General features: G+C 42.2%; 4 protein-coding genes across 7 annotated transcripts in view; 3 read left to right on the top strand and 1 right to left on the bottom strand.

Moving 5' to 3' along the window:
• Nucleotides 1–2,145, top strand: part of coro2aa (coronin 2Aa) — a 28,175-nt gene extending 26,030 nt beyond the window's left edge. For both annotated transcript variants that reach the window (XM_062530701.1, XM_062530700.1), the window contains one exon: nucleotides 202–2,145. In XM_062530701.1, the coding sequence (XP_062386685.1) occupies nucleotides 202–333 (132 nt within the window). In that variant the 3' untranslated portion in view covers nucleotides 334–2,145. The remainder of the gene's footprint in view (nucleotides 1–201) is intronic.
• A 1,964-nt stretch (nucleotides 2,146–4,109) lies between these two features.
• Nucleotides 4,110–10,287, bottom strand: anp32b (acidic (leucine-rich) nuclear phosphoprotein 32 family, member B). Its single transcript, XM_062530702.1, has 7 exons — nucleotides 9,904–10,287; nucleotides 7,389–7,538; nucleotides 7,166–7,288; nucleotides 6,732–6,924; nucleotides 6,483–6,607; nucleotides 5,652–5,715; nucleotides 4,110–5,405 (listed from the first exon to the last, which is right to left on the bottom strand). The coding sequence occupies exons 1-7, from the start codon at nucleotides 9,955–9,957 to the stop codon at nucleotides 5,314–5,316; spliced, it is 801 nt and encodes a 266-aa protein (XP_062386686.1). The 5' UTR covers nucleotides 9,958–10,287; the 3' UTR covers nucleotides 4,110–5,313.
• Nucleotides 10,288–12,399: 2,112 nt separating this feature from the next.
• hemgn (hemogen) lies at nucleotides 12,400–14,529 on the top strand. Of its 3 annotated transcripts, XM_062530698.1 has the most exons (5): nucleotides 12,400–12,495; nucleotides 12,593–12,689; nucleotides 13,192–13,285; nucleotides 13,554–14,038; nucleotides 14,213–14,529. In XM_062530698.1, the coding sequence occupies exons 2-5, from the start codon at nucleotides 12,629–12,631 to the stop codon at nucleotides 14,320–14,322; spliced, it is 750 nt and encodes a 249-aa protein (XP_062386682.1). In that variant the 5' UTR covers nucleotides 12,400–12,495; nucleotides 12,593–12,628; the 3' UTR covers nucleotides 14,323–14,529. The 3 variants fall into 3 exon arrangements, with proteins under 3 accessions (XP_062386682.1, XP_062386683.1, XP_062386681.1); XM_062530699.1 differs by lacking the exon at nucleotides 12,400–12,495 and having other exon boundaries at nucleotides 12,502–12,689; nucleotides 13,192–13,273; XM_062530697.1 differs by lacking the exon at nucleotides 12,400–12,495 and having other exon boundaries at nucleotides 12,502–12,689.
• Nucleotides 14,530–14,989: 460 nt separating this feature from the next.
• Nucleotides 14,990–18,944, top strand: trmo (tRNA methyltransferase O). The gene is made up of 6 exons (XM_062530696.1): nucleotides 14,990–15,233; nucleotides 15,337–15,482; nucleotides 15,763–15,937; nucleotides 16,058–16,215; nucleotides 17,626–18,159; nucleotides 18,556–18,944. The coding sequence occupies exons 1-6, from the start codon at nucleotides 15,142–15,144 to the stop codon at nucleotides 18,765–18,767; spliced, it is 1,317 nt and encodes a 438-aa protein (XP_062386680.1). The 5' UTR covers nucleotides 14,990–15,141; the 3' UTR covers nucleotides 18,768–18,944.
• Nucleotides 18,945–19,959: the final 1,015 nt, after the last annotated feature.

Raw genomic sequence — 19,959 nt, 5'->3', positions numbered from 1 at the left:
GGAGACAACGCTCATGTGCTGTATTGATACTGATGATGCTGATGCTGATGACTGAAATGATGAATTATACAGAAATTATGAATTATACAAAAATGAATTAAACAGAAATATTTTTTGGGGGGGAAGTGAAAATAAGGGTAAAGAAGGTATCCAAGATTATGCTAAAAGTGTGTGTGTGTGTGTGTGTGTGTGTGTGTGTAGTTGCTGCAGATGTTCTACAGGCAACAGGAGGAGATCCGGCGTCTGCGTGAGCAACTGAGTCAGAGGGACGTGCGGATCAAGCAGCTGGAACTGGAGATCAAAAACGTGAGGAACTCCCAGGGACCCTACTGAGAAGGAGGCAACACACACACCCACACACATACATACACAACACACACACACACACGCACGACTCATGACACGACACACACGAACCTCAGAGCTCCAGCCTGACCCAGGGACCACTGGGCTGTTGTCTCCAGCTGCCCACTATTACTATGGGGCTCTTCTGCCATAGCCCCCTCCTTTCGTACGGAACTTACAAGCCAACCCTTCCACTGTATCAAGAGACTATGCTTGACCCCACCACTGACATGCAAAAGCCCATATACGCATACATACATACACATCCATTACATCCCCTGTCTTATTTTAAAGCTCCTTTAATAATCCATGTCTTTTGATGTTCTATATGTCTGTGGGATCATTCTTTTGTACAGTAGGCTACAGCCCCTCTCTGCATTCTTTTTTAAGCTCAAAAGCTATGCAAGTTTGATGTATTTTTGTGGCTGATATTTTTTGGACTGAAATGTATGTGCCTGTTTTCACAGAAAAGAGTGTGTATATTTCCAAGTAATCATTCTAAAGGTGCTATATGTAGTTTGAGGGAAATACAACTAGACCTATGATAACACTGTTGCTTTAAAGGCAAGGTAAAATATGATGCTTTCAAAAACACATTTAATATTAATTTTAGGCTTTTGAATATGTCACGTCTTTTTATCTTTTTATTACTTTTTTTGCTGTCTCTCTACGAAAAAAAGGTAGTTGGCAATGTCTAAGTGTATGTCCTTGATTTAGACAAGGCTTATCAATGTTGTACAATGAATTTACAATGCACTTGGATGTCGAGGATGGTAGAGGGCAATAAATACCATATAGCACCTTTTAAAGAAATATGGAGGTCATATCAACATCGGACTAAAGCCGCACTGTACAGTGCAGGGCAAAATGACAAGATTGCATTACCAGTTGCAATTGCCTCAGTGATGAAGGTTTGATGACCATGTTTTCAAGGCAAAAGACATCTTGTGATGGTATTGTACACTGAAATTGTTGCCTCTTTAATGTGTAATTTGCTTATTTAAACTGCTGTATGTGTGAGTGGGCTGGTGTGTTGACAAAGTGAGAGCTGCGAGGATGACTTGAGAAGACGTGTTTGAATGTGGGAGTGTGGGTGCCAAGGCTTAACGGACAAGCCCTGCATCAAGCGCCCCATGGAAAAACCATACAAGTGATGACAATGATGACCAGACACTGTTGAGTGCTTCACCAGTCTACGGGTAGCCACTGACGGGCAGAGTGTTGTGAGAGGCCATTTATTTATGTTCTACATGGGAAATATGGAATATGGGAAATATGGAAAGCTATAAGAATGATGGGAAAAAGCCTGATAAAAATATCCCTTATTATGTCTTATATATTATACAAATAGCTTAGTATCTACATACATACCCTGTTGGACTCAGACAGGATCCCATGTAAAGTATGCATTCTCCTTCTCAATCTGGATGTTGGTCACTCTACATTACTTGGGAGGGCACTTCTCTTCTGAGACTTCATCTTCAGTATGATAGAAATGTATTAAAGATTCATGGTTCATGTTCACATCATTAACAATAGGCCACCGTTCAGGCACTTCCATTGCAATAGGTTTGGATGTGTGTAGAAGTTTTCGACACTGCAAACCCAATGCACTAAGTCTGCACACTGTTCACTATGTGTGTGGCTGCCATACATGACATGCTTTACCATTTACTTCAACACAGTTGTTTACATGGTGCCACCAAAATGTTAATATCTTTATTTCTGTGTCAATATTCATGTCAGGTGTCACCAAAATGTGCTGCAATTCCAATAAAAATGTTTGAATGTATTGATCAATGATGCTGAAAGACAAGTCATGTTTGAAATAGAATCTATATTGCCTCTCCTGTAATGCTTGTAAGCTGTTCTGTCAAGCAAGTCAAGAATATACATCTTCTCTTTCGTAAGAGTTCTGAGCGATATGGCAAGGTAACATTTAACGGACCAATAGCATCACAAGTGAAATACTAAAGATATAAAGATATTACTGGTATAATGTGGTGAATGATGGAACAGCTACAGAATAACACGTACAGTTCAGCATGTGAAGCGTCACATATCCAGCAGACTACCCATGTTTAAATATGTATCCACTGCAGTCGTGAACCCAATGGAGCGGTTTACTGGATTTAGGTCAGGATGTGGACACCCTCCTTGGAATGCCCGAGTAATCCCCTGTCGTCTTCTCGGAGGCCAGTGTTGTCAGAGCTGAACTCTTGTGTGTATGGCGGTGACCGTAGTTTACTCATTTACTACTCTGAACAAAGGCCAAAGGGCAAACTCTTCTCCCTGGCTTCATCTCTATGCTGTATGGAATGCTGGTGGTGCACTCTGTAGCATTAGATAATGACAGAGGCGGTTGTGGAACGCATGTCAACATGCAGCGGCATATTCTCAACCTCAAGCTCAACCGACACGGAATCCATCTGAAGATTCGTCATCATGCAGGTTCACTGGATCATCCACATGGCTGTTCTCTCTCCAGGAGGCCATCTTTTTCTCTGAGGGAGGCCATTGTTTTTAATAATAATCATAGAAATAATAATAATAATAATATAATGGTAATGGTTTGTGGTATGTTTTTGTCCAAAGTTAAGTACAATAATAACAATGCATATTAATGAACTGCTTACAGTAGTCATATAGCCTACATAAATAAATACTACCAAACAGTGATCAACTAAATCAGTAATAAGAGTAATAGCAACAATCATTGTAATAATACAAATCAAAAACACAAATGTTGATTCTGTAAGGAGGATTAATTGGTTAGATACAAGGTAGAGATGAGTCTTTATGCTTTTTGAAAAATATTATTGTAATAACAATACTGCGTAAGCAAGATCCATTGTTTTCACATATAGTTAATTTCAAAACACAGTGACAAGCTGATCCTTACTGTAACTTAGTTGTCATTGTTTTCCGACACTGAAAATGGACAAATTCCTGTATGGTGGCAACTTAACACTGTCATACAACTACAATGGAATCCATTAAAATGTTGAGCTCTTTCACATTGTCCCACATCTCCAATGATAATGGCCAATTACACAGAACAGGTCATTGCACTGTTTTTTTTTTTTTATAGTGGCAAAGAACAGCTGGACAAATGTTGATACAAAAACAAATAACGTACAAATATTTTCTCCACAAGAGATCAGTGATCCAGTTCCTGTGATTTTAGATAGGCCTAACAAGGAATATTTGGTTCTTCCCATGGGGACAGTATTTTTTCAACATTGTCAATAGGAGCCTAACTATTTATTAATATCTAGGCAATGTCCCAAGTACATCTCTTACATGCTTGTTGCAGAGATTGGAATCTAGAGCTTGTTACCTTGCCAACCTGAAACTGGTGTTTTCTGCATCGGTGCCTATATTGCCCATATACTCAATTTCATTCCAATTATTTTCAAGATAAAAATGTGTGCCTATGTACCGAAGTTATTTGGTTATTTGGGGCAAATGGTTAGCAGCAGCATCAAACACCAGCATCAGCGCTAAAGACAAACCCATCACACAAGCATAGCCTTGGGTGTAATGTCTGCCACACGCAGTGAATTCAGCCAGGCTGGAGGCATGAAGGCGAATATGTCCAGAAAAATGGTGTCTAGCTAATCATTGCAAGGTTCTCCATCTATTCGTAATTATACTTGCCATGACACTGTAGGTCTCCGAAGACCTCCATGTCCTACCCTGACAACCAGTTGTGACCACGTAAACAGCAATGTTAGGAAATGTAAAGACACAACAACCATGAGCACAATATCAAATAAAGTTTTATATAAAAAAAAAACGATCATTTGTAGCTTGACAGGGGTGTTTGTTCATCTGGGTTTAAAAAAAAAATTAATCCTCCAGCAAAATTGTGTTTGCAACATAAATCTGTCAATGGGACAGAATTCAGCATGAAACATACCATAAGACTCATGATTCCATCTAATACCTTGTCTCAGTTCACAGTACAGACTGAGCGCCACGCCTCTGCTGGGACCAGATGGCCACATCCTTGCGCCTGAATCCCCCTTATGTGAGCCTAGGCCACATTTTCACACATACATGAATGACAATAATTAATCATAAAAAAACATCAATATTAAATTCATGAGTGCGGCCATGGTTTGTAAGAGGCAGATATCTGTAAGGGGAACTCAATGTATCCAACTCTGTCCCAGGTCTAAAGGGTAAATACTCAGTAATCCACACCAAATCTGAGGTAGTTTTCAAAATGCTGAGTGCTTTCCTCCAAGTCATTTTTCTGCATAGTGGCTCTAGATAAGGTGCATGACTGCCACTTCACCGATACTTCAAACACACCTCCAGTCTAGCTTTGGAAATGATGGGGGTGGGGAGTGGTTGGGGAGAGAAAGCGATAGAGGCATGGCAGGGAAAGCACAGCGTAAAATGTTAACATTTTATTTACAAAGTTGTTTTTTTGTTTGTTTTTTTTTGTCATACAGAAAGTAAAAATGTAGCTACAACATTGATTTGTGCCACTGGCTGCCACACTAAAATGATGGCTTCCTTGACACGGCTGCTATAGCAATAATCTTATTGGGAAATTAGGAAAAGGAAAACAAAAACAAAAAAAACAAACACAAAAATAAAAAATAAACCCAACAACAACAAAAAAAAAATCATAATTCTCCAACAAATATTAAAAGCACAGACCCAAAACTAGATACCAGTCCCCAAAGTCCTCACACGGGTTTGGTGAAACACAAAAAGGGAATTGACAGTGAAACTGTGGAATGCCGAGTGAGCCGCCACTCAAGAGAGGCTTCATTCAGCTCCCGGCTCCATGGGATGCATCTCCACACACCCCACCCATCCTATACAGTCTTGCCCCTCGGGGAGCGCAGCGCTGTGGGAGGCATGTGACAGAAGAGTGTGTGGGGGTGGCCCGGTGGATGGCAAATAAGGGAGGGGGAGGGAAGGGTTGGTAACTGATTGGCTCCTTGGCTCTTAATCATCATCCTCATCGTCGTCGTCGTCGTCGTCATCTTCGTCGTCCGCCTCTCGCTTTCTCTTCTCACCTTTGCCACCCTCCTCTTCATCTGCAGAACGCCACAATAAGTCCGTGTTTAGTTTAGCTTTGCTCTGGGCACATACTACCGTAATTTCGGCTCATACATTGATTTTGCAACATTTCTTCAGCTATGATAATACACGGAAGTTAATATGGCTTGGTTTTTTAACTCGCATAAAACACTGTCCTGTGGTTTATACACAATGCGGCTAATACACTGGAAATTACTGTACAGTTGCAGTCCAGAACTGAACCATACACCAGTGAAACTCACCTTCGTCGTCATCATCATCATCGTCATCATCATCTACATCTCCACCACGTCCAAAGTCTTCTTCCTGAAAATGTTTCAGAAACAGAAAAGCAGGTTATTATAAAGGCCTGCAGGGCTGGGTATTACCATTGTGTGATTAGCAAGCTTACATTTACACGGAAAGGTTTAGTAATGTCATTTTACTAAAGGATGTCTAGTATTCATGGCCAGATCGCACAGGATGGGTGTTTCAGACGAGCTAAAGGATCATTCAGTGCTGTGAGCAACAATCACACAGCGGAAGTGGAGAGGGCTCTTCTGTGTATAGTCTGAGGTTATTTTCATGGCTCGTTTTACAGAAGGTAAAGAGGCCAGGATATTTAATATTTAATAACACAGGAGCACACAGTCCATATGATTGAAACGGACCATTGGGATGGGATCAAAATCACTGAGAAAATGTAATAATTAGTAATACCAGTCCATGTCTAATTGACCCCACACAGGAGCCCTATGGAGCCCTTCTCCTCGCAAATCAAAACCACAGGGCACATCTGTGAGGAGATTTCCTTCATATTCTCAGTTAGCAAGCACTTAGAATATCCTGGGCCCACTGTGTTCCATCTGCAAGGTTAAAAACAAATTTGTGGCCCCGGCAGTGGCGCGACTGGCTGGGGCACCTGCACCGTACGCCGGCGACCCGGGTTCGATTCCCGCCCCGTGGTCCTTTCCGGATCCCACCCCAACGCTCTCTCCCATTCACTTCCTGTCTCTCTTCACTATCCTATCATTAAAAAAGGCATAAAAGCCCAGAAAATATACTTTAAAAAAAAACAAAAAACAAATTTGTACCTCATCCTCCCCACTGACATCATCATCTTCCTCCCCTTCCACCTCATCATCGTCATCATCGTCATCGTCGTCCTCCTCATCAAAGTCTTCCTCCTCTCCATCTTCATCCTCTTCCTCCTCTCCTTCTGTCAAGTATAATGAACAGCAGGCGAACTAGGGTGAGCCACAATAACTAGAATTCTAGATTTACAATAACGATCACAACAACGGTGGGGGCAGGGGTGACCCGAGAGAACAAGAAAAGCTAACCCTCATCATCGTCGTCATCAACTCCATCTCCATCAACTTCTCCATCAGAGTCGGAGGCCTCCCGATCTTCCATGTCATAGCCATCCAGGTAGGTAAGCTGGGGCAGGAGCTTGAATACACTCTCCCGGTAGTCATTGAGGTTTGTGACTTCACAGTTGAAGAGGTCGAGACTTTTCAGGTGATCAAGCTTTTTCTAGAGGAAACATAATAAATAAAAGTGCGCATAAGGACACAAAAGCCAACTGAACTGCAACTCATCAAGTCTCTCTACATGTGGGAGGCATGGTGCTCACTGATGACAGATGTGCAAGCGACATACACTGCACAATGCTCATTTGTCTTGAGCACCAGCTTTATAATATAAAACGGAAAGCATTACGTATCTGAAGCATTCACATGTCTGAATTGAACATGCAAAGTACTTGTTCACTTACCAAAGGCTCCAATGTGCTGATGTCTTTGAGTTTGTTCCCACTTAAGTTTAGGTGTGTGAGATTTGGGAGTTTCTCTGCTAAAACATCAAGGCCACCTGAAATTCTGTTGTCACTCAGCTCCAACTGAGGGAGGGAAGAGATTGCATTATTGTTTGTAATGTCATTCCTCAAACATAGCTCTGCTCTACACATGATACTACAACAAAAAACAAGAAATACAAACCTTTTTGAGTTTTCCAAGTTTTGGGAGGTTGGAGACTGAGATTAAGCCCACATTTATCAGACTGAGAAATTCAAGGTTGACAAATTCTGCTGTGAGGCCTTCAATTTTCCCTTCATTGGATCTACAATTGTCGAGAACAAGTTCTCTTACCTGTCAAAAGAGAAAACAAAGCATTGAAACTTCCAAAAACAGCATTGAATCCAAATCCTGCAAAAACAGTCAGAATAGGCATCACACTGGCAGACAGCATGTGGGACATACAAAAGACAATATTTCGATATTTGTGAGTTCAGATACTTTACTTCTTTGCGAGGCACGACTAGTCATTAATTAAGTGTCAAATGTCAAGTTTAACCTCGGCAAAGTTTGACTTAATACAATCAAAAACCTATCCACATATCTATTTAACACATGCCAAGGAAAGACACCAACGTTCTTCAGCAAACCGGTCACCGTCAGTCAGGCGGGACTAGCATACACAATTCTTCTTTCTTTACAGTCTAAAGATTTATATGGCTGACTTCTGAAATTGTGTATTGTAACTTAAGTCTGGGTGTTGCGCAATCCCAGAACGTTCAAAACAAATCTTCACCTTCCTCTTAATCTCGACATTTCACCAATTTATTCACAGTAATTCTCCTGAGCCAGTCCCACAATACAAACCAACTTATAAAACACATTTATTGTGTTGCACAGTTTCGTTTACAACAGCCATTTCACTTTATCCACTCCCATAAGGGCGCATACGCAGCTAATGCTATGATGTAGCTATAGGCTTGGCCTGGTGTTGTACTACTCAGAATTGACAAAAGCAACGATTCTGTTAGCCTCTGGTAAGCTAGCCATTGCCCTTTTAAGAGCTGTCGCGCAGAAGAGCAGCAACGAGGATCAGACAGCCGCCATTAGAAATGAACCCAAGAGCAACGAGAAGGACCGCGAAAATATGGTTAAGAAGTATTTTTTGATCCTATTCATTTCACATTCTCATTTGCAAACGGATCACTTATACGACGAGCAACGGGAAAATAGACTATTTGCATAAACTGCCAACGTATTTTTGAGTGAACATTGAGAACGGAAATTAGTCAGACAAAGATGGAGAGAGTTCCTTTCCCAACAGCATCAAAGACGGCAGAATGACAACATGGCGATTCCTGAGACAGAAAGCGAGTATATGAGCTTGTAAACATATTGAACGCGTAACGCTTTGCTAGTGTATATTACATACGATGCCCAATATATGTACATGGATTTTTATAAACGAAATCATGTCTGTAGTAAAATTTGCATGCTTATGAAGAAAGCACCCACACTAAACGTGGCTTTATGCCCCTACGCAGCTAACGTTATGGCCGTTGTTGAGATTCGGTCATTCGGCGTGTCATGACTTATGGCGACATTTGATATAGGATGTCCGCGTATTTAGTGCGTTTCTTATGTAATTACAACGCAAGCACAGCTGAGTTATAACTTAGTATGAATAGCTTGCAGAATCGTTTGATTCAGTTTATAATGCAACGCCGCGGCATGGGAGTAATGGCGGGAACCCATCTGGCGGTGTGCTATCTCTGTACAGTTTAGCGAGGGAGACTCGAGCAAGCTAGCTGCCATCAACCAGTTTGCCATCACATGGCATGGAACTTATCGTTTGGAGCGACATAGCATTGAATTTACAAGTTTTGTACACACTGGTTTGCAGTACCAATAGCACGTGATTGCCACCAAACACTACAGCACATCAGTGAATTACATCAATCAACGTTTTTTTAGAAATGTGATGATAAAAAAATGTAACGATGTCAAAAGGTGGAATAACAGATAACATTCAATGGCTAACGTTAAAGCAGGTTTGCGTAAACTATTTCCCCCCTTTTTCTACTTGACCGCGACAGGACGTACGCACTCAGTGTGTTTTTAGTATAAATGAAATGACTTCCTCAAACTAATTAAGTTGCCCAGAACTCATATTTCATGCAGAATGCGAAGGGTTCAAGATCCTAACGTTGTTGAAAGAAGGGGCGCCACATTTTTAGCAGTTATGTTAGCAACAAACATGGCTACCGTGGTCTCCGTATAAAATAAACCATTACATCTAGCTAGCTTGCTGTGTTACAGCACATCGTGGCTACACAGCCCTCAGATGACATCGATGTAAAAGTTATGAAATACAAATTAATAGGACCGAAACACCTAGTGTCGACAACGCAGGGCAAGGAGGCTGCGAAACGGTTAAAATGCTGCAATAAGGATGGCAAAGGAATCCGGTTTAGAAAGTAACGTTAACGTTAATGAGTTGAATTGAGATTTCACCTCCTTATCACCAGAAATATGCAAGCGATCAAAAAGTTAAATGGACATGGATAAATGTAAGCCCGAATAATATTCAAGAAAAACAAAACCCATGTGGTTAACATTACCATTAGCTACACAGGTCACTTGAAAAGCAAAAAAGTAGCTAGCGAGCCACCATGGCTAGGCAAAAAACTAGCAAAGGTTTGGCTTAAAAGGCACTCACATCAGATGGTGTCCTGTTTCTTAGTTCCAAGTGGATCCTCTTTTTCATGTCCATGGCGCCCTACAAAAGTTTGGCTTTTTTCCTCTTGGGTTTCGGGGAATTTCTAGTCAGTCCAAAAGGCAGAGAGATGCCCTAATGGAGGGAGAATATGGGACTGTATAATGAACTGAACCAAACGCCAAGTTACTCAGGGAGAGGAGAAACCATGGAGGGAAACGGGACTGAAACAAATATATACTCAATACCGCCATCTCTGGCCAGAAACACCCACTGCAGTTAAACAGGCAATGCAGTCACAACACGAACGCGTCATGAAGCAGTTCGCTGCAATTTATTTCACCAAGGATTATGTAAGACAGTAAATAAAATGTAGCTATGTGTTTTATTTGTGAAATCCGACTGTTTTGCTCTTGTTTCTGGTCCTATAGCTGACTCCAATGTATTCCATTTTTAATTTTGTGAATCTGACTGAATTGTGAATAAACTGAATTATGTTTCATGTGAAAACATTGAATGACTTTCTGTTCAATATAAATTAGATCTCTGAAGATCAGGAAAAGGTAGGCCTATAGTATGAATTATGCATGAATAAAACAATACCTGTTGAATAGGCGATCAGTGGCGTGTCAACTATAGGAGCAGCCCTATGAAATAAAGTGCCGACTACCCTTTTCAGAGTCAGACGACAACAGACTATTCTCTGAGTGCCGCTGGTGCTTCTTCTGGCCTGGGGATGTGTATTTGCCTTGCTGTGTGAAGTGGCCGCGATGTGCACGCAGATGGGTGTCTCAACTTTCATGCACATGCACATGCTCGGTTCGAAAGCTGTTGTCTTGTGAAGCTACAATGGAAGGGAATGGAAGGCAACCATTATTTTTGCAATAGGCACTACATCTGACAACATGTATATCCGTGTTGGTGGAGACTAATTCAAATGTCACGATTGCAAAATAAAAATCATATTTGGGACCGGGTGGGTTAGCCTTATCATTGTAAAACCCTAATAAGACGGATCTGAAAAAGTCGTGCTTCAAGCTAGGCAGCTGAATGGCCTACATTTATATGGGCGTTCTTACCAGTGTGCGTTACTCCCAAAAGGATCCAGGGGAGGGCACTCTGAACATTCTTTCGGACTGTCCTTTTACTTTCAATCATTGAGAAAATGGGTGTTGGAGTGTGCCTACCTTTTGTGAGCATGCTTTCAACCGATGGTTGAAAGAAGTTGTAATGATCTCATTGTTATTCGCTTGTAGGCATAGGCTTCTAGCAGAACAGTCAAGCGAAAACAATGTAATATACTGCAAAATCAAACATTCCGTTACTTGCCCCCTTGACAAAATGTAATTTATTAAATTAAACTTTCTTCTTTTGTGTTCTACTTCTTTTCTCGAAAATGAAAGTAATGTTAAGGAAGTAGGCTACCAGTTACAGCTTTGACCTCTGATCTAGATCTACAATAGGCTATTGGATAAAGGGAAAGAAAGCAACACAATTTAGTTCTAAGAAGTCAGGTGTAGTAGGCTACATTTATGTCGACATATAACCATATAGGTTTTCATAAGAGTTCTCATTTATCTTAGATTGCGTTTAGGCCTAAAATGAAACCAACCAGTTTGTTTGATAACAGGCTTTGTGGAAATATCTGGTTGAGGCATTCACATTCTTATCGCTGTCGTTCCCTTATTTTCACATTCTTGGAAAAGTCATTAAACATTGTAGCCATGGCGGAATTATTTTCCTCTGAGTGAAGAGAGCAACATGGCAGTGAAATGGCCTGCAGTGAGGAACAGCATTTATGACTAGACTACTACAGTGGCCACTGAGACAGTGCGGGCCTCAATGTGCTCGGAGCAGATTGAGAACACACCCAGAAAATAAGCGGCACCCTTGGTTAGCGATAAGATGGATATGGGTGACAGGGAGGAGACACTGGGCTGCTTCAGGGAGGGGTGTGGATGCAGTAGGCTATAATGTGCATTCACTGTGCCAGTTTCAGAATTTAGCTGTTGTTAATATCATTTTGATTTAAAATGTTGTTCATAGAACCAACATCACTGTGAATATTTTAAAAAGCATGCATTTGTCCTATGAATGAATTGCCTTTTAATATGTATTTGTCTAAAAATGATGCTGTTAGGCTCCCAAAATATGTTCAATCACATGCCACCCCTCCTTCAGTGACTCTCTTATGGAAGTCAATAGTAGCATCATATATTTAAATCCCACCACTGAACAACATGAGTTGAGAATCTTCATACAATGTCTATTGCCTACATTATCCAGGGCCTTGTTAACAAGCTTAACCTCATCTGAACCCTGGGTGTTGTATTGCCCATGTTATTTCACAGTCCCTCCTGTAAGACCACTGGGGTTGCATGGAGTCTCTTTAGCTCTGGAAATGACAGAGCTCATGAATCTACTGAAACTCCTAAATGCATGTTGCACAGAGTGCTTCAAATAAGAATCACATACTCTATGCCATCTGCGCCGACACTATGACCCGCTTTTTTTTCTAAAGTGCATGTAGTGCCAAGCCCTCCACCTTTACAAATAAGATAAGAGCAGTGCTGCAAGAACTCTCCTGGCATCGTGGTAATGTTTAACCCAATAATTATTCTTTGGGGGAGTAGGAATTGCAAATAGACAGATTTCTGTACCAGCTCTTTTTTTGTCTTCCGTTTTGAATAAGGTAAATACATTTGGTACATTTGACTTTGGGCACAAAATGGACCAGACGATAGAAAAAGACAACCCGCTACCGGAGAGGAAAGATCCTAATGACGAAGGTAAGACCTTGGCCCTAACAAACACTGTGAGAGCGGTAACACAAACAAAATGGCTGAGTGTGTATAATAGGTGTTTTAATGGTCAGGCGCACCACAAGGCAAACTACAGTTTTGATTTTAGACACTGACACTAGCCGTAACTTTTGCTTGAAGAATAGTTCACTCCACCTAATGAATTTAGCTTGAAGAACATTTCACACCACCATAATCCATCTTTGGCATACCGACCAACAAAAGTTGTAAATATGTTTGCAATCTTGTAACATCTTGCACATCTTTAATGTAGACAAACCAACATTTTGAGTGCTAGTTGCTGTTAACAAAATGAAAAAGTTGACAGAGGAACAACCAAATGTAACATATTGTGTACAATCTCCCTCAATATTATGACACGTCTTTGTGGACTATGGAATTACAGTAATACAGAAGTGGAATGCATGTGCATAGCTGACATAAAGACTGAAGATTTGTGTTTATGCACAAAGTTGTTCTCTTTGCTCAGAAGGGGGGATTCGCCGCAGGCTGAGAGACAGAGACCTCCTCAAGAAAAGGAAGGCTGAGGCAGAAGAGAAAGCAACTAACCAGTGGGTTTATGGGTAAATCTTATAAAGTAGAGCATAATGTATAAGTCTTACCTTTAGAGATCCAAACTACTTCTGGAGCCCTTGGTCAGAGGCTTTTATGACGTGAGATATCACAGGGCTAAGTGATCTGGGTCTGGATGTTAATTATTTGGAGTTTCTGCAGCATGACCTTGTATGTATACTATAGTTATGAACACATTAAGTATTGGTATAATGGCTATTGGCTAATGGCTATAAATCATTCTCAGTGAGCTGAATTGTTGTATGTTTTTACAATCAGAGCCCAGAGTAGAAGGAAGCGAGAGCGACGAGAAGAGAGGAGCGGCACAGGTAAGAAGGGCCGGCCCAGGAAGGTTAACGCTGCATCAGAGGCATTGGTGCCTCAGGAAGAGATCCCTCCTGCAGATGTGCTCCCTGCCCCAGTGGTTGAGGTTAAACCTTTGCCCATCTTCCAAGCATTGCCTCAGGAATATGAGGAGCCCAAGGTACCTCCTGCTGCCACAACTCTCCCTGTGCCAGTTCTGGGTCTGAATCCGCTCCCAGGCCCTGTTTTTGCCCCAGGCCCTCCCAGCCCTGCACCTGCACCAGCACCTGCACTTGCCCCTGCTCCGGCCCCGGCCCCAGCTTTGGCTCCTGCCTCTGGTTTTGCCTTCTCTCCGGCAGTGAAGGCCAGTGGGTCTGCAGAGGAGGTCTTCATTGAAGACTTGGGGCCCGATGAGGAAGAGGATCTTCCGCTGCCTCAAGGGAACCTAATCATTGATCAGGGTACTGAGACTATATGTAAAACATCGCTGCCTTTTACATTGTAAATTATATTAGAATTTCTATAGAACATGTTTGTAGTGTGAAGAGGTTGGCTTATTTTGTCCTGTTGTGTGGTAATTAACACGGCTGAGTGGAAATGACCCCGAGCTGCTCTCCCTGTTGTCTGTTTTTCAGGCACAAGTGAAGAGCCTCCCGCTGATGTCCCTGAACAGAAGACGTTTTCATACCCGCTGTTTGCTTCTCCACCACCTCAGCAAGAATATCTTCCAGGCAATTTCATATAAATGCAGTATTTTTCTTTTCATACATAGCCTTTATATCAAATGAACAACGAGGAAAATACATGTCAATCAAATAGAGCTAGGCAATATTGTGAAACAAGTCTTACTTTTGTTTTTTAAAAATACTTGATGTTGATGTGCCTGTAAAAATATCTGAAAATAAAAAATTGTGCAAAAAGAAGAAATAAACTTTTTATAGTTATTTTGACACTTCCTTTTCTATTTCTATTCATTGTTTCACTTCACCTAAATTACAATTTATCTAATAGGTCTAATATACAGCCTAAAAAACAGCTCGAAACATAAGCCTCTGCTATTAAATCTAAAAGGTCCTTTCATAACCTTTTACCTACACAAAAGGTTTGGGATTTTTTTTCCCTTGACTGAAATGGCCGACTGGTCTACAAATGAATGATACAATATCATCCACATTGCCCCCTGGTGTTTTGAACAGGTGCTCACAAGTTTGTTGAAAATACTGTATAATAAAAACAAAAACACATTTACATTTTAAAACCCACTGCCTACGCTTACAATGTTAACATATACGTCAACTGATGTACACGGATCAACTGCAAGTGTAATGCACAGCGTAGAAATTGTACTCCAGCATAGAAATCACATAACTACGTGTATTTGAGTGGTTGGCCACCATATTTTCTGACCGGTGAAGTCAGCATGCGCACATAAACATAAGGCTTGTGCTTGTGGGTGTTTGTGCTAACCTTACTGTCCATGGCCGTAACAAGGAACATTTAATTATTGATAGTAAACATCTACAGACGCGACACAGTTGTAAACTTACTCCTGTAAGAACAGACAATGTCGCAGCCAGCTTGCAGCTGTTGTGTGGAGAATGTGAAGAGACTCCAGGAGCAAATCGCAATCATGCGGAGGGAGCTGAAAAATCTAAGGTAACCTACCTACACAACTTAAAGATAGCCTAAATAACGGTGTAGTTTTTGTAAGTTGTAAGATCAATACAGTACTGAATAATATGTATGCCTGTTGTTTCAGACAGCGAACAGATGGCTCCATACGTTCACACAGGAAACACATGTCTGCTTTACAAATGGTTTTGTCAACTTGTAGCCAAGCCACCCCGCACACTAAAGTCTCTGCACCAAACGCTGGTGAAGAGCTAGAATCGTGTCTGGAGAAAGGTAGCTGCTATGTGTCCACAACACTTCTTGAAAGAGTGGGTGACTGAATTAGGTTCTGCAGCTCTAAAGTTACACGTGTGAACTGTCAAGTACTGTATCTGTGTTGCACTTTGCAGTCTGACAACTCCACTGATACATTTAAATATGTAGCCTAGTATTTGCCATAATATATATATCACTGTTGACATGTTGCACTGGTTGCATTTCATAAGGTGTGCTGGGTGAAAGATAAGGTTGGGGTATCTTCAATTTGAATAACTCTGATTTGCATTTTACATAGGATGCATTAAAACAGTTCCCATTGGGTACATAAACTCTTGCTTTGGGGCCAAAAATGGCACTCCACGACAACCCACAGTTTGTGGTCCATCTCGCGCCACCCTGCAGATTCAGCAGGCTGTCTTCAGCAACCCGGACCATCCCCTGATTGGGCTGGAGCAGTACTCGCATGTATGGTAAGACCATTGATTGGCTGTTGCCAGGCATAAGTTGGCCGAGAGATGATTACAGTGGCTTAAGGTTATGAACCATTTTCTAAAGTAGTAACATTTGTCCCTTTCTCTTTGATTTCTAAGGATAATCTTCCTCTTCCATAAGAACGGACACCTGAGCTACAAGGCCAAAGTGAAGCCTCCGCGTCTGAATGGCCAGAGGGTGGGCGTGTACTCCACTCGCAGCCCCCACCGGCCCAATGCCCTGGGCTTGACTTTGGCCAAACTTGAGCAGGTTGCAGGTTAGTGAGTGAGACCCAGTCTCTCTCCCCTAAGCCCTAAACTCTGAACCCTTACACACTTAACTGACACCAGTCGTAAGTGATCAAGTTTGCCAGGGTGTACTGTAAGGCTTTGATGGTAATTTTCCTAGTATCACAGTTATCTGGCAACTCAGTCAGGATTAAGGTCAATCAGGAAATAGGACTTATTCTTTTCAATGATGCACATCAAGGGAGGGAGACCATCTTCGCCTATAGGATTTACTAGTATTTCTACTGAAAAAGGGGAATATCCCTCACTTCAATATGCTACAGGCAAAGTGGTGGTGGTGATGATGGTGGTGATGGTGGGGGGTTGCCTCCTGTAACACCATCAGGTCTGGTCACTCTTCATTGTTCCTTAATTAAAGCACCCCCTTGCTTGGGATGTCTCTCAGAGGCCTGGCCCCATACCGATTCTACAAACATTACTTTCTCACACCTCACTTTGCTTCCTGGCTCCAGGTGGTCTGAGAGCCAAAGTAAGGAAGAATAAGAAATACACACAAGAATTATTCTGATTCACAACACTTTCAGGTTCAAAACGCTAATAACAGGAATGGCATAGTACCTATCATTAAAACACAAAAAAACCCTCTGCGAATATCTGTCTTCGGTTTATGGCAGTTGTTTATTAAATTTTTTTCAAGCTTCCAGCCTCCCTTTGGGGAACCGTGTCTTATCGCGTACAATGCTAACTGTAGAAAATTCCCTTGAGTAAAGTGTCCACATATGCCAACTTGGGGAAAGGGCTCAGAAAGGGTGTGAGCGAGCCCTCAAACACTTCACAATTTCACAGTGGGACAACCATAATAAGCCCTCATGAAGTTTGAGAGCGAGAGAGAGAGAGAGAGAGAGAGAGAGAGAGAGATCTAGGTTGTTCTTCTGTTCTCACAGGTCTATTGTGAAAGATTAAAAGCCTGTGCAGGCATCTAGAATGTAGCAGAAAGGCCTGCTTTTGATTGCACCCTGGCAGCTTTTCACACATGCTTTTGTATACAAGTATGTGCATATGCTTGTCGTGAGAGGCATATAGAGATGAAGATTCATCACAGTACACATTTGCTTGAAATAATGTTGTTTTTAACACAAACACTCCTATCTATCATCCAGTTTATGAATAGATGTTATCGCTAATTTGCTGGTGTAACACGTTGGTTCATGTATTATATCTGAAACATAGTTGGCTAACCTAGATATCTAGAGTTACAGCATTTCTGCTATATGTAGCAGAAATTGTCTTGGCAAATACTCAATTCACATGCAGTTTTTCTCTGTAAAAACCAGCCCTTTATGAACATTTACCCACGAACACTGCAAAACATAGCTCTAACAGTTGCTTTTGCCATGAATTTGCTATTTGCTGTGAACTTTTTGATGTGTATTTTTTAGGTGATACACTCCACTTGTCAGGTGTTGACATGATTACCGGTACTCCAGTATTGGACATCAAGCCGTACATTCCAGACTATGACTGTCCACATACGCGATTCCAGTCAGAGGAGTGTGATTTGCCCTCAGGTGAAGAGGCAGAGGATGAAAGCGAGTGCCAAGCAACCAGTTCCTTTGGCCCCAGTACAGGGACTTTAGACATTAAAGGGTCCTCATCAACACTCTGCCCATCCTCGTCCAGTTCAGATGGCCTCACTCCTTTAGGAGCGGCGCTGTCTGAGGTGACGGACTATCTCCACCAGGGGGAGCTTTCCTCAGGCAGGCCTGCTGGAGATGGGGCAGCGGACGCGGAGCCCAGCGGCGCGGCTCTCTCTGGGCCTCAGGGGGAGCTTGAGACGAGGCCTCACTTCGGAGAGGAGTCCTACAGCACCATCGCCTCCTGGATCAGACAGCCTCCAGTGAGCACGCTGGACGTACGCTTCACCCAGCATGCTGAGAGAGAGCTCAGAGAGTTTGTGGCCTCTGATAGTACAGGTATGGCTCTCCTTTGTGGTTATTCTTTTTTTTTTATATCATTTCTTCTTCTTTCCCTATTGTGCATTGAAGATACAGTTTGTGCTGAAATATTGAGAAAATAAGAGAATTAGGAAAGAAAAATAGAAAAAGAATATTTTGTCTGCATGATTACAATTAAGATGCATGATTACGAGACGAGAAGGTATTGACAACTGAGAAATGTATTTTTTCATTGTTAGTTTAGCTACTGCGTCTTCATGTCTGAACAGTGAACTTGTGTTCCACCTAATGTATCCTTTCAGAATCTCTCTCCTTCACATCTTTGAACCTCTCACACCTACACTTATCTGTGTGGGCTTGTTCCTGCGCCATGCAGTACTTACTTTGACTCTCTCCGTCTTGGTTGTGTTCCAGTGATGGGGAAGCCCAGATTTAGGTTCCTGAAAGACTCTGATGAGGCAGTCGCTGCTATTAGAGCTGTTCTGTCAGCAGACCCTCGTTCCGTTTACCGAAGAACCCGTTGCCAGGACCGCCTTTTCTACTTCACCATGGATACAGCTGACATCACATGCTGGTTTGGAGACTGTTTTGCAGAGGTGTTGCGAGTTCAGCCTTTGAAACGTTAGTCTGACTATGGACATACTCTGTAAAGTGACCTTTTGTTCCCTTACTCAACTATTTGCTCTGTATTTGTATCACTTGGTTAGAGTTTTAATCATGTGCTTCAGATTCATTTTACTTTTAAACATGATGTCTAAGAACATTATAGCAGTGTCATGCAAGTAAAAACAGGTTTCTGTGAAGCCGGTGTGTTTGTGTCAGTGGTATCCTTGCCTGATATCCAGATGATTTGCAAACGTGTTTATACCAGATTTGATTTCATGCTCTGTTTAGTTAAGGTGCTATGTGTGCCATTGTGTCTAGTGACCTGAAACACATGGAACACAGGTTTTCCATACACCAAGCGCCGTTTAAATTGAATGCACCCCCCGGTTTAAATGGCCAAGGGTGGTGTGCTGCACCTGCTGTGATTTAAGAGGTCAACATAATTCCCCTTTATCTTTGCTGACAGGAGAGTGAAGCATTGGTAAGCCTTTCATTGTTGTGTGGAATTGAGCTCACCACGTACAGTCTAGATTTATGGCTCTCGCCACTCCCCACGGCAGTGCTAGCAACAAATCACTGCAGTTTTTTAAAATGGTATGTGTGTGTTTGTGGGCGAGACGGCTCATAAAACAGCCCCACAGATTCCTCCTAGAGACCTCCTGGGCAAGAGAGCAACAGTACACTGAGGGATCTGCACGGGCATTTTTCTGTAAAGCAAATCCGCTGGAGCTATCGGAGAGTAACCCCAGGAGTCTTGAACACTTTGATTTTCAATATGAGTCTTCATGTGGCGATACTGAAAGGGGACTTTGCTCTGGCAAGGCGTTTCGTTGAGTCGGGAGTGGGTGTGAATGAGCGGGATGGAGAAGGACGCACTCCGCTGATGCTCTGTAGCCTTCATGACGGTGAGTCCTGGGCGCTGGGGGTGGCCCGCATGCTGCTGGCCCACGGGGGAAGAGTGGGGCTGGGCGACGGCTGTGGCCGCTCTGCCCTCACCTTTGCCGTTCTCTATAAGCGCCATACACTCCTACGGCTCCTGCTTCAGGCCTTAGACTATGACCTGAGGCGTCCAGATTGTGACGGTCACAATGCTCTCTGGTATGCTGTTCAGAGTGGTGACGATGCCATCCTCAGAGCTGTTCTTCAAAAATTCAAAAGATTTGGTTATGAAAAAACATCTGAATTGAGGATGGTTAAACCGATTAAAAGCAC

The sequence above is a fragment of the Sardina pilchardus genome, chromosome 2 (genome assembly GCF_963854185.1).
Source record: "Sardina pilchardus chromosome 2, fSarPil1.1, whole genome shotgun sequence".
Classification (NCBI taxonomy): domain Eukaryota; kingdom Metazoa; phylum Chordata; class Actinopteri; order Clupeiformes; family Clupeidae; genus Sardina; species Sardina pilchardus.
The sequence above is the reverse complement of the archived record's forward strand: the minus strand, read 5'-3'. Positions and strand labels throughout refer to the sequence as shown.

What these genes read in the sequence shown, in the direction of transcription:
- anp32b (XM_062530702.1), bottom strand. Translation starts at nt 9,957, where the DNA reads ATGGACATGAAAAAGAGGATCCACTTGGAACTAAGAAACAGGACACCA. An exon ending in GAAACAGGACACCATCTGAT is followed by an intron (nt 7,539 to 9,903) that starts GTGAGTGCCTTT and finishes CTCTTTTGACAG; the next exon opens with GTAAGAGAACTTGTTCTCGA. An exon ending in TCAGCACATTGGAGCCTTTG is followed by an intron (nt 6,925 to 7,165) that starts GTAAGTGAACAA and finishes TGTTTCCTCTAG; the next exon opens with AAAAAGCTTGATCACCTGAA.
- hemgn (XM_062530698.1), top strand. Translation starts at nt 12,629, where the DNA reads ATGGACCAGACGATAGAAAAAGACAACCCGCTACCGGAGAGGAAAGAT. An exon ending in ACTAACCAGTGGGTTTATGG is followed by an intron (nt 13,286 to 13,553) that starts GTAAATCTTATA and finishes TTTTACAATCAG; the next exon opens with AGCCCAGAGTAGAAGGAAGC. An exon ending in GAACCTAATCATTGATCAGG is followed by an intron (nt 14,039 to 14,212) that starts GTACTGAGACTA and finishes TCTGTTTTTCAG; the next exon opens with GCACAAGTGAAGAGCCTCCC.
- trmo (XM_062530696.1), top strand. Translation starts at nt 15,142, where the DNA reads ATGTCGCAGCCAGCTTGCAGCTGTTGTGTGGAGAATGTGAAGAGACTC. An exon ending in AGGGAGCTGAAAAATCTAAG is followed by an intron (nt 15,234 to 15,336) that starts GTAACCTACCTA and finishes CTGTTGTTTCAG; the next exon opens with ACAGCGAACAGATGGCTCCA. An exon ending in TGTGGCCTCTGATAGTACAG is followed by an intron (nt 18,160 to 18,555) that starts GTATGGCTCTCC and finishes GTTGTGTTCCAG; the next exon opens with TGATGGGGAAGCCCAGATTT.